The sequence below is a fragment of the Thermobia domestica genome, chromosome 1 (genome assembly GCF_964235325.1).
Source record: "Thermobia domestica chromosome 1, izTheDome1.hap1.1, whole genome shotgun sequence".
Lineage (NCBI taxonomy): Eukaryota > Metazoa > Arthropoda > Insecta > Zygentoma > Lepismatidae > Thermobia > Thermobia domestica.
Window position 1 is genome coordinate 24,150,443 of NC_137454.1, and position 15,965 is coordinate 24,166,407.

The 15,965-nt window shown below is 34.4% G+C and overlaps 1 protein-coding gene across 1 annotated transcript in view; it reads right to left on the reverse strand.

Annotated features, from left to right (window-relative positions):
• LOC145683797 (uncharacterized) overlaps positions 1-15,965 on the reverse strand; it is a 148,986-nt gene that overhangs the window by 21,045 nt on the left and 111,976 nt on the right. Inside the window, exons 5-6 of the mRNA XM_081755382.1 lie at positions 14,875-15,011; positions 390-830 (exon numbers count right to left, since the gene is read on the reverse strand). Coding sequence (XP_081611508.1) covers positions 390-830; positions 14,875-15,011 — 578 coding nt within the window. The remainder of the gene's footprint in view (positions 1-389; positions 831-14,874; positions 15,012-15,965) is intronic.

Genomic DNA, 15,965 nt, shown 5'->3' on the forward strand with positions numbered 1-15,965 from the left:
ATTGCGTCCCCTTGGCAACTTAAGTTGCCACGGCAATTTGTCGTCATAGTGCAGAAACTCATGGATTGGCATTGCTGGTTTTAACCGTGAAGTAACTTTGGAGTGTGTTCCGTCATAACATTGTTGCATTTTCCTTGTATGATATATTGGCTTGAGGTTAGCACTGTTTTCTGGATATGTGTTTTGAGGAGAAAGGCTCAACTGGATTGATTTGAAAGACTCCAGAAGGAAGAATTGAAGGTCTGTAAAGGAAGGACTGATTCGATTTTAATAGTTATGTTTCTGCAGTGTATTTTCTCCCTCAAAATTGTAACTTTTCAAAATGTTCCATTTTTTTGAATATGTGTGTGGGGAATTCTGGGCACTAATGGGTTAATGAATCTACTTACCGTTCCATCACTAAAACTCGTTACTCCTGGAGAGGTATACGGAATATCCTTCGTAACTGCGGGTGAACAACTGGTAACAGATGAGCAACTAAAACTATCCTTTGTCCGGGAAGGGGAAGGTGAAGCGGTCACTGTCAACGGGGGAAGCATCACTGAACAACCAGAAGAAGGGACAACACTCGCTACCTGAGGCACTGAAACATCACTACTTGTGTCCATGTGGATGGATGCAACGTCTTCGTTCCCAGACGTGTCGGGAGAGAAGGAATGGCTGGACACCGAGCAATTGCTGTTGGTGTTTTCGGACGATGTGCCCGTTGCCGTGGAGTATACAGGTGTATCTGTCATGGCTCTTTCTACCGGAAACCTTATCGACGGCTCTCCAAATCTTCTGTGTTTCACTCCCAAGCCACCACACTGAGCTCGCCTCCATATGAGATCCTTCAAAGAGAAAGAATTACATTAATTTCATCTGGGACTTTCAACTCAACATAAACTACCACAATTTTCTGGAAATCTGCTTCTATCGCAACTTCAGGCATTCCACTACTGATTCTCTAGTAAATGCTTTGACAACAATGAGATTTAAGTACCCGCAAATACAACTATTAAGTATTCTCTAATTAACTTATTTGCTGATTACTATATAACGGTCCTCTTTTCAGGAACGAGAGATTAATGAATACATATCAGGCAAATCCTGGATTGGATCGCCAATTATAACGGTCCGATTTTACGGTATCAAAAAAAATCAAGGTTATATTAGATTTAATGTTCAGGTTGCATTAACTTTAGCAAAAGAAAAGAAAGACACAACGATAAAGCTATTATTTATCATCAGAAGTTTCCAGATTCTTGTTTTGTGGCCAACCAAGAATAAGAGTCAACATTGTCCAGATTAATTAGTATATATATATAAAGAACATAAACAATTAGAACCGTCTAAGTTCAAGTTTATGAATTGCATTTGAAATCATAAAGTCAAGTTCTCAAGACTAATTTATTTGTGCCATTAGTTAACGATTACATAATAACAGATTTAAAAGAAATTTGTGTCATTAAACATTTGCCTCTATCATGATATCTCAAAGACACTCTATCAACATCTTATATGGAAATATGTTATCATAGTGGTTTAACATATTCATATTATCAACATGTTTCTCAACATTGATACATATAGGAAACTCTTAATACTAAAACAAAATCGGCGATCCATCCTCTCTACTTCTATATTTCTAAATAAACATCTTAATCAAGCGTTCATTCTTTATAGTATCCCTGTCGTATATCAAATGAAATACAAACATAGGCCATATCATTACTACTACAACGTCATTCTTTTAACTTAAAGTGAATAAGTAGCATTTTCATACTTCACATTAGCCTATTCATCATTTTTATAATACATATAACGTGGAAAAACACTGCTATTAATGAAGAATGAAATATTTACAAATGTGTAGTGAGTGAAAGAAAAAAAAAAAAATTAATCTACTCGACAGGTTCAAATATTGAAACGCCTTTCCAACTATTATCATTTTAACTTATTATTGTTTCTGTTCATAATCAGTTAAGCTTGAAGAGGGATGGATACGCGTAAGGAATCATATTCTAGTTGGGTGAAGCAAGTTGAGACATATTCCAAAGTTATTGGTTTCGATGAGGCAAAATATATATGTTTAATGAACAGGCACATAACTATAATCATGGCACGTTCAAAGTAAACATCAACGTTACACGAAGTGATAGTTTTAGAAATAATGATATTAAATCCGAAAATATGTCCAAATAAAATTTCACCGGATCAGCACAGGCCGATATCAACATCAAAGAAGCTAATTTAAAATATATGTTGCGAAACAACGAGTATATTACTAGATACTATGAAAAGGGCACATCACTAAATAATAAAACACGTTCAAAGCACAATTTTCCCGATTTCACACGTATTGCGCATGCAGAAATGTATTACTAATCAGTATAAAAAAAAAACACACGATGAAATATGGAAAGCGCACATACAAAATATATTACGAAATGATATCAAAAGAACACACGATATGGAAGAACACGTTCAAAGTACAATTATCACCGGCAATACACTTACGATATACTTTTCCCTAACCTACACAAATGTATTTTTAAAAACAAAACAGTAGTATATAAATGAAGGCACTCCCAAAGAAATTTCATCATCATTAACATTTATCAATGGCATACGTTACAGAGCATTTAATATTCTAACATAAACCGTCAAGTTATCACGAGTGCGTTCAAAGTGAAGTTCACCCCGAAAAAAAATAAAATATATCACATGGCAAAACGAAAGGCACATATTAGATTTGAAATCACAGGCAAAATTACATTCTCTAACCTAACCAAAATATTATGGGACACATCTTTCAGATTTAACCTACCTACAGACACATATTAAATTCGAAAGCACGGACAAAATTTAATTTCCTAACCTAGCCGACATAAATAACCTACAGCAAATATTTCACGAAACAAAACACTATTATGGGACATAATGTATCAATGTATTTAGACTAAGCCTACCTAACCTAAACATTCAAAAAAAAAAATCTCAAAGCACATTACTATGGAGGAGTGCGTGCAAAGTAAAGTTTATCATGTCAACACACAAAATTTTCAGGTTCACGTATCAAGTACATAAGATTTAATACTTCGATCATACATGCTTATGGCATGCAATTATAAGTACATGAGTGGACTATGACAATGAGCTTGAAAGACGCGTAACGTTTTCTATTTAACTACGCATGGTGATCTTGAAGCACTTCATAACTGAACAAGAAAACAAAGAAAAGATGTTACCAGTTAGGAAAGTTCCACAGATTATGCGAGTCCAATCCTTCCCACTTCTTACACTCCAAAATTGATTCCACTGGATCACCAGTTCGGTACCCTACAAACGCAGGAGACCGTCCGTGTGGCCCATTGTCTTCAACTTCGAAAAATTACATCCCCCTTGCCATCACTATACTTCACCAGTAATGGCGGAGATGGTACTTGGCGGCCTTGGGCCTAACGGTGTTTAAATTAATTTTGAAGTCAGGCTCCTCGGTTAATTTCTTCACTTTCTAATTGTCTCGGTTCACCAAAAGATTAAAATTTAGATAAGGTTAACTTCCCGAATATATACTTTAGCTATCAAATTTCCAAATTTAAAGGAGCCTAACTCAGACCGCCTTCTATGTTCTTTACTTCATGGTGGTCAACTACGTCATCTTAGTCGCGTCACCGGACCTTAATAAGCGCGATTTTAATATCACATATTCAACTACGAACTAAAATAAATTTATATGTCTTCTGTTACTATACAAAACTCTATTCAAATAAGCAGCCGTTCTATCTATTAAATGACATTTCATAGTTACCGGAAATAACCACATAACATAAATTTTCAAACTCACCTAGCCACGTCTTGAAAACATTTCCCGTTGCCGTGACGACCGCTGTTCTCACTGTTCCAGCAGGTCGCCATTTGCAAAGTAAATGCCCGCATAGCGATTCAAACGCCCTCTTGTAGTGATAGCCAGAATGAGTAACAAATAAACATCAGAATGAGTAACAAATGAACATCAGGGCGCATAACAAATGAAACACGAGTAGTATCACGTGAATAATTGACAGACATACGTATATGAGGTAAGGTAAAATATAAAATAAATTTGTACTATATTAAACTATGAATGGAATCATTACAATAACGCGAAACAGTTGTAGAAAGAAACAGTTCGAAGTTTTAGTGGTAAATTATTGTTGCGTTTGCGTATCTCATATAAAACTGATCACTTTTCGTGTCCTTTATTTCATCTGCAACAAACCAATTAACGTCAAAACGAATCTGAAACGAATCTTTGGAAACACTAGGGTGCAGTATTACAATACACGAACCAACTTTAACGCTGCCTCAAACAACCGGTAAACATTGCAATACGGGTAAACATTACAATCCGGGAGCCAATTCAAATAGAATGTAAACAACCGTTAATCGGTCTGTTACATTTTTCCCGGCGGCTTTAAGAAAAAAAAAATTTTTTTTTTAACTACTTAAAACATCAACATTATATTTTTCTCTTTTTTTTTTTTATTTTTTTTTTCAATTTTTTTTTTTATTTTTTTATATGACTACTTAAAGTCTTTTAACAACTCTTCTCTCTTCTCTGGAGAGCAATTGAACAATTTTACATTCGATAGATTTTGAGTTGGCACTTCTCTCCCCTCCAAATCTTTTAAATAAACTGAGTTGTGATGCACTCGAGTCGCAACAAAAGGCCCTGTGAATACAGGCATATACTTATGCGTGATCTTTTTAAACGCATCCGATTGAAAATGGGTTTTAACCATAACCAAATCCATTTCCTTAATTTCAATCACATTATTTTGCTACTTTCGTTTTCTTTTTGATAACAAACGGGGTTCCACCTGAATATGCCGTTTAGAATTTTCTACTGTTTTCAATTCAGAAGGCCATGGAAATTTTTCTCGAAATCTATCAGCAGCCGAAAAAGAAATGAACACCTCAGCAGGCGTACATCCAATGGTGCTATTATAAGAATAGTTTAACAGATCTTGTGCCGTCTTTAGCACTGTTTTCCACTTAGTGTGGTTATGGCTGCACAATAATCGAATAATTCGATTGAGTTCCCGGTGCGAACGTTCAACGACGCCATTCCCAGAAGGGTTGTATGGCGAGACCAAAATATGCTGAATTTGGTGATCATTGCAGTAATTCTTCCACGTGTTCGAGAGGAACTGTGGGCCCTGGTCGGATATGATAAAATTCGGGTAAGGGAAGAGATAGAAATATTCCTTTTCTAGAGTCCGAACAATCTCAGCAGCCGTTGCAGTCCTCAACGGTAAATAACATAGAAACCGTGAATAGACATCAACAATTGAGAGAATGTAATAAAATCCATAACTACATGGCAATTTTCCCACGAGATCTATGCACAGCTTGATATGTGGCTTATCTGATTCAATATGTAGATCCTCACGAGCAATAATTCTGTTGGAGAACTTCGTTCGGGCACACAATTCGCAATTATTGATGAACTTTTGGAACGTACCTTTTTGTCCCTTCCAGAAAAACAATTCTTGAACTAATTTCAAACATTTACTAACACCAAAATGCCCCGTTTCATGAACCTTCCTAATCGTTCTCTCAATCAATAACTCTGGGATTACTAGCAGCCAACGCTTTGTTTTTGAATTTTGAATATAAACCAAATTGTTCACTAGCCGAATTCGAGAATCGGTACTGTCTGACATTTTCGCCTTTAATTCGTTACAGTACCTATCACCCTCTTGCATTTGCATTAACTCATCTACAGTGAACCACGTACTATCATAAGAAACAAAATTAACAAAATTAACAGAATTAACATGGTATTCTTCAGGTTCGGCAGGGAGTTCCGGAGTATTGCGACTCAATATGTCGGCTATTTTATTGTCCACTCCCTTAATGTGCTCGAACCGAAGATCGAACCTCTGTAACTTCAGCAAAATTTTTGTGGTTCGGGGATCTAGGTTCTGTAACGTAAAAGCGTATGTCACTGCGCTGTTGTCACAATGGACCGTGATTTTTCTACCTAAAATATAATATGAGAAATGTTCGCACAGAAACAATACCGCCAGCAACTCCAGTTGAAAAATCGAATAGGAAACTTCATATAACTTTAATTTTCTACTTGCGTATCCGATAACGAGAAGTTCTCCAGTGTCATCATACTGAGCCAGATAACCAGCCAAATTTTCTAGAGACGCATCTGAAAATAGGTGAAACGGTTGGTCGAAATTAGGTTGACTGAGCGCTGGAGGCTCACTCAACAATTCCCTCAATTGTTGGAATCTATTCAGCAATTCCTCAGTTAGACAATATTTCTTGTCTTTCTTTAACAAATCGAAAAACGGCGCTGTTAGAGCGGCGAACTGAGGAATGAATTTTCTCCGCCAAGAAAGAATGCCCAAGAAGGATCTAAGTTTCTTCTTGGTTTTCGGTATCGGAAAGTACTTTATCGCTTCGTTATGTTTGGGATTCGGCTTTAATTCCTTCCCATTCACAATGTGTCCCAAAAACAAAATTTCAGACTTGATGAACTGACATTTCTTGAAATTTAGCGCAAAATTTCCAAAGGTTAAAAATTTTCAAAGTGACTTCCAAATAATAATATGTTCGTCCAAGGTAGAACTAAAGCACATCACAAATCATAAAAAGAAGTAAACCTATCAATAGTTCAGCCTTCATTCCTAACTATAAGTACTGGTATACTAGAGGAAGACTATCTTTTTCCCGAAACCGCATTTTAAATATATACTGGGCACAGGTCAATCTTAACCGAACGAAAAGAAATTTAGAAAGTTTGCCAAATATTATAATTTAGGTATATCCAGTTCAGCTCCTATGCTCAGAATACATTTTATTTATATTTCGATTTGCTATACTTCCTTTTTCTTCCTTCAGAATAAAGTACGTCGATAATTCTTAAGGAAGGCAATACAAACACACTTCATCTCGAAACGAATTCATTTACTTTCAAAATATTGTTTTGAGGAGAGAAGTTCAGTCGAGCTACCATCGCTTTCTTTTAATGACGCCTGCTCAATCTGTTTTCACGAATTAAGACCGAAATGGCTAACAAAATGGGAGACTTTATTGTTATTATTGTTAATGTTATCAACCAATTCTGTTGCGACCAAAGAATGTGGCGATACAACGGAGTGGTACGTTTGAAGAAGACAGAGGAATGATTATTGGACCCGAACGGAATTAACTAACAGGTAGGTTTATACTGTTAAACCATACATTTCCGGTACCGCATACTATACCGGTACGTAAACTTCTGAATATTCTGAATTAGTCCTAACAATCCCTTTTAAACAGAACTTATTCCGCGGATTTAGCCAAACCGGAGGATTTATTCATTTATTTTCTTTAAGCTGAAATTATTATGCCCACTGATCGAAAGAACATGACTCAACTTGCCACTCCTTTACAAAATTTCAGTTCTTCAGTTAAATAAAACCACTAAAAGAGAAGTTTACAAATCAAGATTCTAAATCCCCATTTTGTTAATGCATGTCTATTTATAATATTTTACCTCCTACGTTATTTATAAAACATCATGAACATAACTTAAACCAATAGAAACACAACAAAAGAAAAGGAAAACAAAATTCAAGGTTACAAGTTCCGTTGTAGGAGGAGCTAATACAGGCGGTGAGACTTTTGCCTGTCCTATCCTATGGAGTGCTTCTAGCCACTTCCAACAATATTTTCCAATTAGCTTATGTCTCCGCCCCTGGCTAGAGCAATTTCCAACTAACCACATAAACATTTTAGATCTATTTACTTTAACATCCATAAATAATATCAAGTTAGGTTTTCCTATCTCCTTTCTCCCTTTTCGAGATCTACCTACTCTTTTGTCATCAATGCAGAAAGAAATATCAACGTCATCACGTATATAAAACTTTATAGTCTTTGCTCGACTACCATTCGCTACCCTATCATATGGATTCTTTTTATAACCTGTATACATCCAAGAGCTATGCTTTACGTTATCATGCATTGTCTGGGGTTCACATAACAAGTATTTATTGACACATATACAATATCTACTACTAAACACTAAATCTAAACCTACATCTACATCTACTTCATCATTAGAACAATCATCAGTCTCATCATTTAAATTATCATTACTAATATTTGAATGAGACCTAAGTTCAGGCGCTTCTAACGCAGCCGTATCATTTTGCACATTATTATCTATCTTATCTAAGACATCACAAGAATTATTATTTGCTAATTGTAAATCTGTGCCCTCAACATTATCAGTTTCACATAACCCCACAGCTCTGATTTCTAGTTTGTGATTAGCGATTATAGTTTCAACTTCTTTTCCAGAAGTCAATGTTGATGACGTTATAGATGACCCTTTAGATGCTACATTATTTTCCAGTTCTTGTTTAACAGTGGATAAATCCGACTGTACACTGGAGAGAGACTCTTTAATTGTACCAATGTCTACCTTCAAGTCCTTATTATTAGCATCTATTTTATTATTTAGCTTGTTTATATCAGATTTTAAATCATTGTTACCAGCATCCATTTTACCGCTCATGACAGACATTTCTGTTCGCAAGTCTGTAATGATATCAATCAATGTTTTAAGCAATGGTTCCCCATTAAATTCAGTTTCAGGGTTCTCAACGGGTTGTTCAATTTCTGCAGCTAACACACTATCCAGTTTGCAATCAAAACAAACCCATTTATTATCCGTGGTGCGTAAAATGTCCTGTTCTTCCTCAGGAATATTGAGGCACCGGATATGGAACCATAGGCTACAAGTTTCACAGCATATGGATACACTGTCACTGTACTTGTTTTCACAATATTTAAAATGTTCGGTAGAACCATCTACACTAAGACTTTCTTCACTCATTTTTGCATTAATTGGGTCACGCGTCTACTAGCTCATTGTCATCAATCCACTCATTACTTCACATACTTATCTCAGTTTGGCACACAAAACAATAATTATAAAAATATTAATACATATCCTAACACAAATTATCAACTAAACAAATATCCTTAAAGCTGAGGTCGCCAATTATAACGGTCCTCTTTTCAGGAACGAGAGATTAATGAATACATATCAGGCAAATCCTGGATTGGATCGCCAATTATAACGGTCCGATTTTACGGTATCAAAAAAAATCAAGGTTATATTAGATTTAATGTTCAGGTTGCATTAACTTTAGCAAAAGAAAAGAAAGACACAACGATAAAGCTATTATTTATCATCAGAAGTTTCCAGATTCTTGTTTTGTGGCCAACCAAGAATAAGAGTCAACATTGTCCAGATTAATTAGTATATATATATAAAGAACATAAACAATTAGAACCGTCTAAGTTCAAGTTTATGAATTGCATTTGAAATCATAAAGTCAAGTTCTCAAGACTAATTTATTTGTGCCATTAGTTAACGATTACATAATAACAGATTTAAAAGAAATTTGTGTCATTAAACATTTGCCTCTATCATGATATCTCAAAGACACTCTATCAACATCTTATATGGAAATATGTTATCATAGTGGTTTAACATATTCATATTATCAACATGTTTCTCAACATTGATACATATAGGAAACTCTTAATACTAAAACAAAATCGGCGATCCATCCTCTCTACTTCTATATTTCTAAATAAACATCTTAATCAAGCGTTCATTCTTTATAGTATCCCTGTCGTATATCAAATGAAATACAAACATAGGCCATATCATTACTACTACAACGTCATTCTTTTAACTTAAAGTGAATAAGTAGCATTTTCATACTTCACATTAGCCTATTCATCATTTTTATAATACATATAACGTGGAAAAACACTGCTATTAATGAAGAATGAAATATTTACAAATGTGTAGTGAGTGAAAGAAAAAAAAAAAAATTAATCTACTCGACAGGTTCAAATATTGAAACGCCTTTCCAACTATTATCATTTTAACTTATTATTGTTTCTGTTCATAATCAGTTAAGCTTGAAGAGGGATGGATACGCGTAAGGAATCATATTCTAGTTGGGTGAAGCAAGTTGAGACATATTCCAAAGTTATTGGTTTCGATGAGGCAAAATATATATGTTTAATGAACAGGCACATAACTATAATCATGGCACGTTCAAAGTAAACATCAACGTTACACGAAGTGATAGTTTTAGAAATAATGATATTAAATCCGAAAATATGTCCAAATAAAATTTCACCGGATCAGCACAGGCCGATATCAACATCAAAGAAGCTAATTTAAAATATATGTTGCGAAACAACGAGTATATTACTAGATACTATGAAAAGGGCACATCACTAAATAATAAAACACGTTCAAAGCACAATTTTCCCGATTTCACACGTATTGCGCATGCAGAAATGTATTACTAATCAGTATAAAAAAAAAAACACACGATGAAATATGGAAAGCGCACATACAAAATATATTACGAAATGATATCAAAAGAACACACGATATGGAAGAACACGTTCAAAGTACAATTATCACCGGCAATACACTTACGATATACTTTTCCCTAACCTACACAAATGTATTTTTAAAAACAAAACAGTAGTATATAAATGAAGGCACTCCCAAAGAAATTTCATCATCATTAACATTTATCAATGGCATACGTTACAGAGCATTTAATATTCTAACATAAACCGTCAAGTTATCACGAGTGCGTTCAAAGTGAAGTTCACCCCGAAAAAAAATAAAATATATCACATGGCAAAACGAAAGGCACATATTAGATTTGAAATCACAGGCAAAATTACATTCTCTAACCTAACCAAAATATTATGGGACACATCTTTCAGATTTAACCTACCTACAGACACATATTAAATTCGAAAGCACGGACAAAATTTAATTTCCTAACCTAGCCGACATAAATAACCTACAGCAAATATTTCACGAAACAAAACACTATTATGGGACATAATGTATCAATGTATTTAGACTAAGCCTACCTAACCTAAACATTCAAAAAAAAAAATCTCAAAGCACATTACTATGGAGGAGTGCGTGCAAAGTAAAGTTTATCATGTCAACACACAAAATTTTCAGGTTCACGTATCAAGTACATAAGATTTAATACTTCGATCATACATGCTTATGGCATGCAATTATAAGTACATGAGTGGACTATGACAATGAGCTTGAAAGACGCGTAACGTTTTCTATTTAACTACGCATGGTGATCTTGAAGCACTTCATAACTGAACAAGAAAACAAAGAAAAGATGTTACCAGTTAGGAAAGTTCCACAGATTATGCGAGTCCAATCCTTCCCACTTCTTACACTCCAAAATTGATTCCACTGGATCACCAGTTCGGTACCCTACAAACGCAGGAGACCGTCCGTGTGGCCCATTGTCTTCAACTTCGAAAAATTACATCCCCCTTGCCATCACTATACTTCACCAGTAATGGCGGAGATGGTACTTGGCGGCCTTGGGCCTAACGGTGTTTAAATTAATTTTGAAGTCAGGCTCCTCGGTTAATTTCTTCACTTTCTAATTGTCTCGGTTCACCAAAAGATTAAAATTTAGATAAGGTTAACTTCCCGAATATATACTTTAGCTATCAAATTTCCAAATTTAAAGGAGCCTAACTCAGACCGCCTTCTATGTTCTTTACTTCATGGTGGTCAACTACGTCATCTTAGTCGCGTCACCGGACCTTAATAAGCGCGATTTTAATATCACATATTCAACTACGAACTAAAATAAATTTATATGTCTTCTGTTACTATACAAAACTCTATTCAAATAAGCAGCCGTTCTATCTATTAAATGACATTTCATAGTTACCGGAAATAACCACATAACATAAATTTTCAAACTCACCTAGCCACGTCTTGAAAACATTTCCCGTTGCCGTGACGACCGCTGTTCTCACTGTTCCAGCAGGTCGCCATTTGCAAAGTAAATGCCCGCATAGCGATTCAAACGCCCTCTTGTAGTGATAGCCAGAATGAGTAACAAATAAACATCAGAATGAGTAACAAATGAACATCAGGGCGCATAACAAATGAAACACGAGTAGTATCACGTGAATAATTGACAGACATACGTATATGAGGTAAGGTAAAATATAAAATAAATTTGTACTATATTAAACTATGAATGGAATCATTACAATAACGCGAAACAGTTGTAGAAAGAAACAGTTCGAAGTTTTAGTGGTAAATTATTGTTGCGTTTGCGTATCTCATATAAAACTGATCACTTTTCGTGTCCTTTATTTCATCTGCAACAAACCAATTAACGTCAAAACGAATCTGAAACGAATCTTTGGAAACACTAGGGTGCAGTATTACAATACACGAACCAACTTTAACGCTGCCTCAAACAACCGGTAAACATTGCAATACGGGTAAACATTACAATCCGGGAGCCAATTCAAATAGAATGTAAACAACCGTTAATCGGTCTGTTACAACTATTGTACAGGAGGAAAAATCATTTTTGTTGATTTTTTCGATTTTTTAAAATTTAAATCAAATCTTTCTCCTCGTAAAATATGTCATGAACTGAAGAAAAACATTAGAAATTAGTATTAAATGCTAATTATGCCATTTAAGTGAAAGTATTGGGGTTGAATTTTGAATTAATCCTCAATCGTTAGTATATTTCAATCCCAAACAATATTTCTTAAGCATTAAGGAAAAAGTACAACAACGTTCATCAACATGATCTTTTTTCTCCCCCCACAAACGTTACTGATATTTGGCAAGGGCATATTTTTAAAAATCGGAACTACCTTGCGGCGTAAAATACATATGAAATACATAAATTTCGCCTAAAGTTATAAAATCTTAGAAAAAAATTAAGTTTCGGAGGAGGCATTGGACCCCTTTAAATATGCCCCTATTATCTGGGAACAAACAGACGCGCACAGAAAAGAATTTTCGTTTCAAATGTCGATGGTGATTTCTCCGTTGGAATAGTTAACGATTTGCAAACCGTATGTTACGAAACCGTCTATGTCCCGTTACCGTTCAAAACGGAATTTTCCCTAATCATCCACTGCAAGAAACATTTGTTTTCATACTGTGCTGTACATACATTTCAGTCTCATTGTATTATGATTATTATCTTCCATAATCGAAATAACAGACAGAAACGGGATTTTACTTATTTTCACTTTAAATTTATTTATTCCGAAATTTGATTTAAATCAACGATTTTTATTTAAAAAATCAAGTGATTTAAATCAGACTGATTTAAATCAATCCACCCTGCTATTTTACTAGAAAAATCTAAATTTTAACTTTCAAAAAGTTCTTACTTAGGCTATAACTACGGCTTCACTCATATTGTCATCTCACTATCACTGTTTATCAATTGTGTGAGAATTTATTGATCTCAAAAACTATTATTTATGTTAAATGTACGAAAGTTATATTGTAAAATATTAAAATAAAATTAAAAAAAAAAAAAACAAAAGATGATAAAGACCGGTAATGATTAAGTACACTAAATGAAAGATACTAACATTAATAATTAATACTCACGTTGATAATTATGTTTAATGTACTTATTGTTCTGAGATTATTACAATAATGATTTTATTACAAATTTGTTAAATGTAATATATCGTGTAAAACATTAAAATGTAAAAGAAACGTTACTGAGTAGGACAATTACTTAGATTAACTGCTTCATTGGACATCATTGCTGCACTTATCGGCTTCTCTCAATAAATAAGCAAAACGGGGTCAAAAATTCCCATTTCCTACGTAAAATCCGCATTCTTCTTTGGATATTCCAGGTTAAGTATAATTTTTCCTGACATTTTCATATCATTTTTTGTCCCTAACTTTACAAGGATTTCCCTGCTTTCCAGATTTTTAATAATCCTATCACTGATTAATAGGGAGTTACTTTTCTCTGTTCCCTTGGAAATCAACGAGAATTTTAAGGATTTGATTTTACTGGTTTCTTCATCAAATCTGTTCAAATTTCCCTTTGTCGTGAAGCATGTAGTAGAAAGTTCGCTCCATATCCCGTTAATTTCCCCTTTGTCCGCTCCATATCCCACTCAATCCAGATTAAATGCAGGAATTTATGAATGTAAAGAATCCTTAATTTTACGATGCCGCATTTGAATAGAAAGAAGAATAACAACAGTGAACAGTGACTAGCATTGCAGTGATCAATGAGGGTTCATTTATCATAATGTTCGGTGATCTGAAAAATCTTTGAGTTTTACGTCCCACGGTTATGCCGGCTAGGCTAAAGGAGACGGGATGATGAGAAATAAATGAAATGGTGGAATGGAGAAAGTGGGAGGAAACAGGAGAACCCCGAGGAAACTCACGCACGTCGGTGATCTGAAGTGGCGTATTTGTTTCTAATTGCGATTTTTATATCCCTTTATGTTTTCCTTTTTTTTTTTTTTTTTGCCGTTTTTTAAAATCCTTTTCAGACTTACAGAAGCTGATGATGAGGACCATGAATCTCGAAAATATTCTTTAGTTTTAGGTCATTGCAGTGGGTATGAAGATTTTTTTTTTTAAATTTTCTATTGTGACTATCATCATTGCTCGCAATCTATTCTATTGAAAATGAAATGTCTCAGTTTATTATCCTACGATCATGCCCTTTAGGCTAAGGGAGACGGATGATTAAGGCAAGTGAATGATGATGGAAGAATTGGTGGAATGAAATGTGGGAGGAAACGAAAGTATCCCGAGAAAACTTACAGACACGATGTTGTCCACCACAAACTTCTTTGGCTGGGGAACGAACCAGGGACCCAACGCACCAGAGGACTCTAGACTGTTATATGTTGACAAGTATTTGAGATAGTAAATGAAACAAACGTAAGTCATAATCGTGGTATTGTCAAAGCAGTAAGAATAGTAACAGATATTTTTTCACTAACCTGAACAGCTAGTTGTAGAGGCGTTGCTTGGTGATAGACTTGAGAATTCGGCGCACTAGAAATAGGATTGTATTGGTATTGATTTATTAAGGCCAACTCCTCTTCTGTCAATGGCTTCAAAGAAGGACACTCCTCACCTAGAAACAAATCAAAGGAACATACATTAGCAAAGAGCACAGGATATAGTTACTTAACCATGATATAAATTATACATAGTATACAGCGCACAAGTCCTCTCTAGAAGGCCGAGAATCTGTATTTTATTTCTAATTAGTATATTAGGAATGAACAATTGGAGTACTCTTCTTGAATGTTTAATTTCTGACTTTTTTTTTAAAAAAAATAATAATACGTTTTTTTATTGGTATCAGGAAATTACAGACACAATTGCAATTTCGAACAGGTAATACTATATATATATATCAGGGCCGGGTCCAGGATTCTCTGAGGGAAGTGCACCAATAACTACCAGTACATTTTAATTAAATTTGAGTTTTTAAATGCCTTTAGGTATCTGTGATATGAATGAGGAATTCCTTTGGAAATGTTAAGTGTTTGCTCTCGATGAATTCTTTTCCTTCAACCTTCAGAAAATTTACTTAAACTACTGATTTTGCAAAACTCACTGCTAGCTTCTCACTTTAGGTAGTGTAAATTTACAACGAAGATGTGTGTGCACGTGTACCCCCCCTAAATCCGTCCCTGATGAATATATATATATATATGAACATAAAGATACATTAAGTAACATACAGAATAGACATAATTAAAATATAAAATACAGCAATAATAATGAATCATACACAGACGACAATAAAATAACATAAAATAAAAAACGAATCAATGCAAAACAATACATTATAACAAGTGATAGGTTATGAATTGTCTCTGAATAGAAAGAAAATCAGCAGTAAAAATATTAATATGTGAGTAGTTGTTAGCATTCGTCAAACATTTATATACTGAGACATCTCTAAGAATAGGATTACATTTAAAAATTTTGAAATTTCTTATTGATATGTTAGGAACATAAATATTTACAACCTCAATTAATGGTAAGTTGCCCATCAAAACAAGACAAAGAAGTTCAA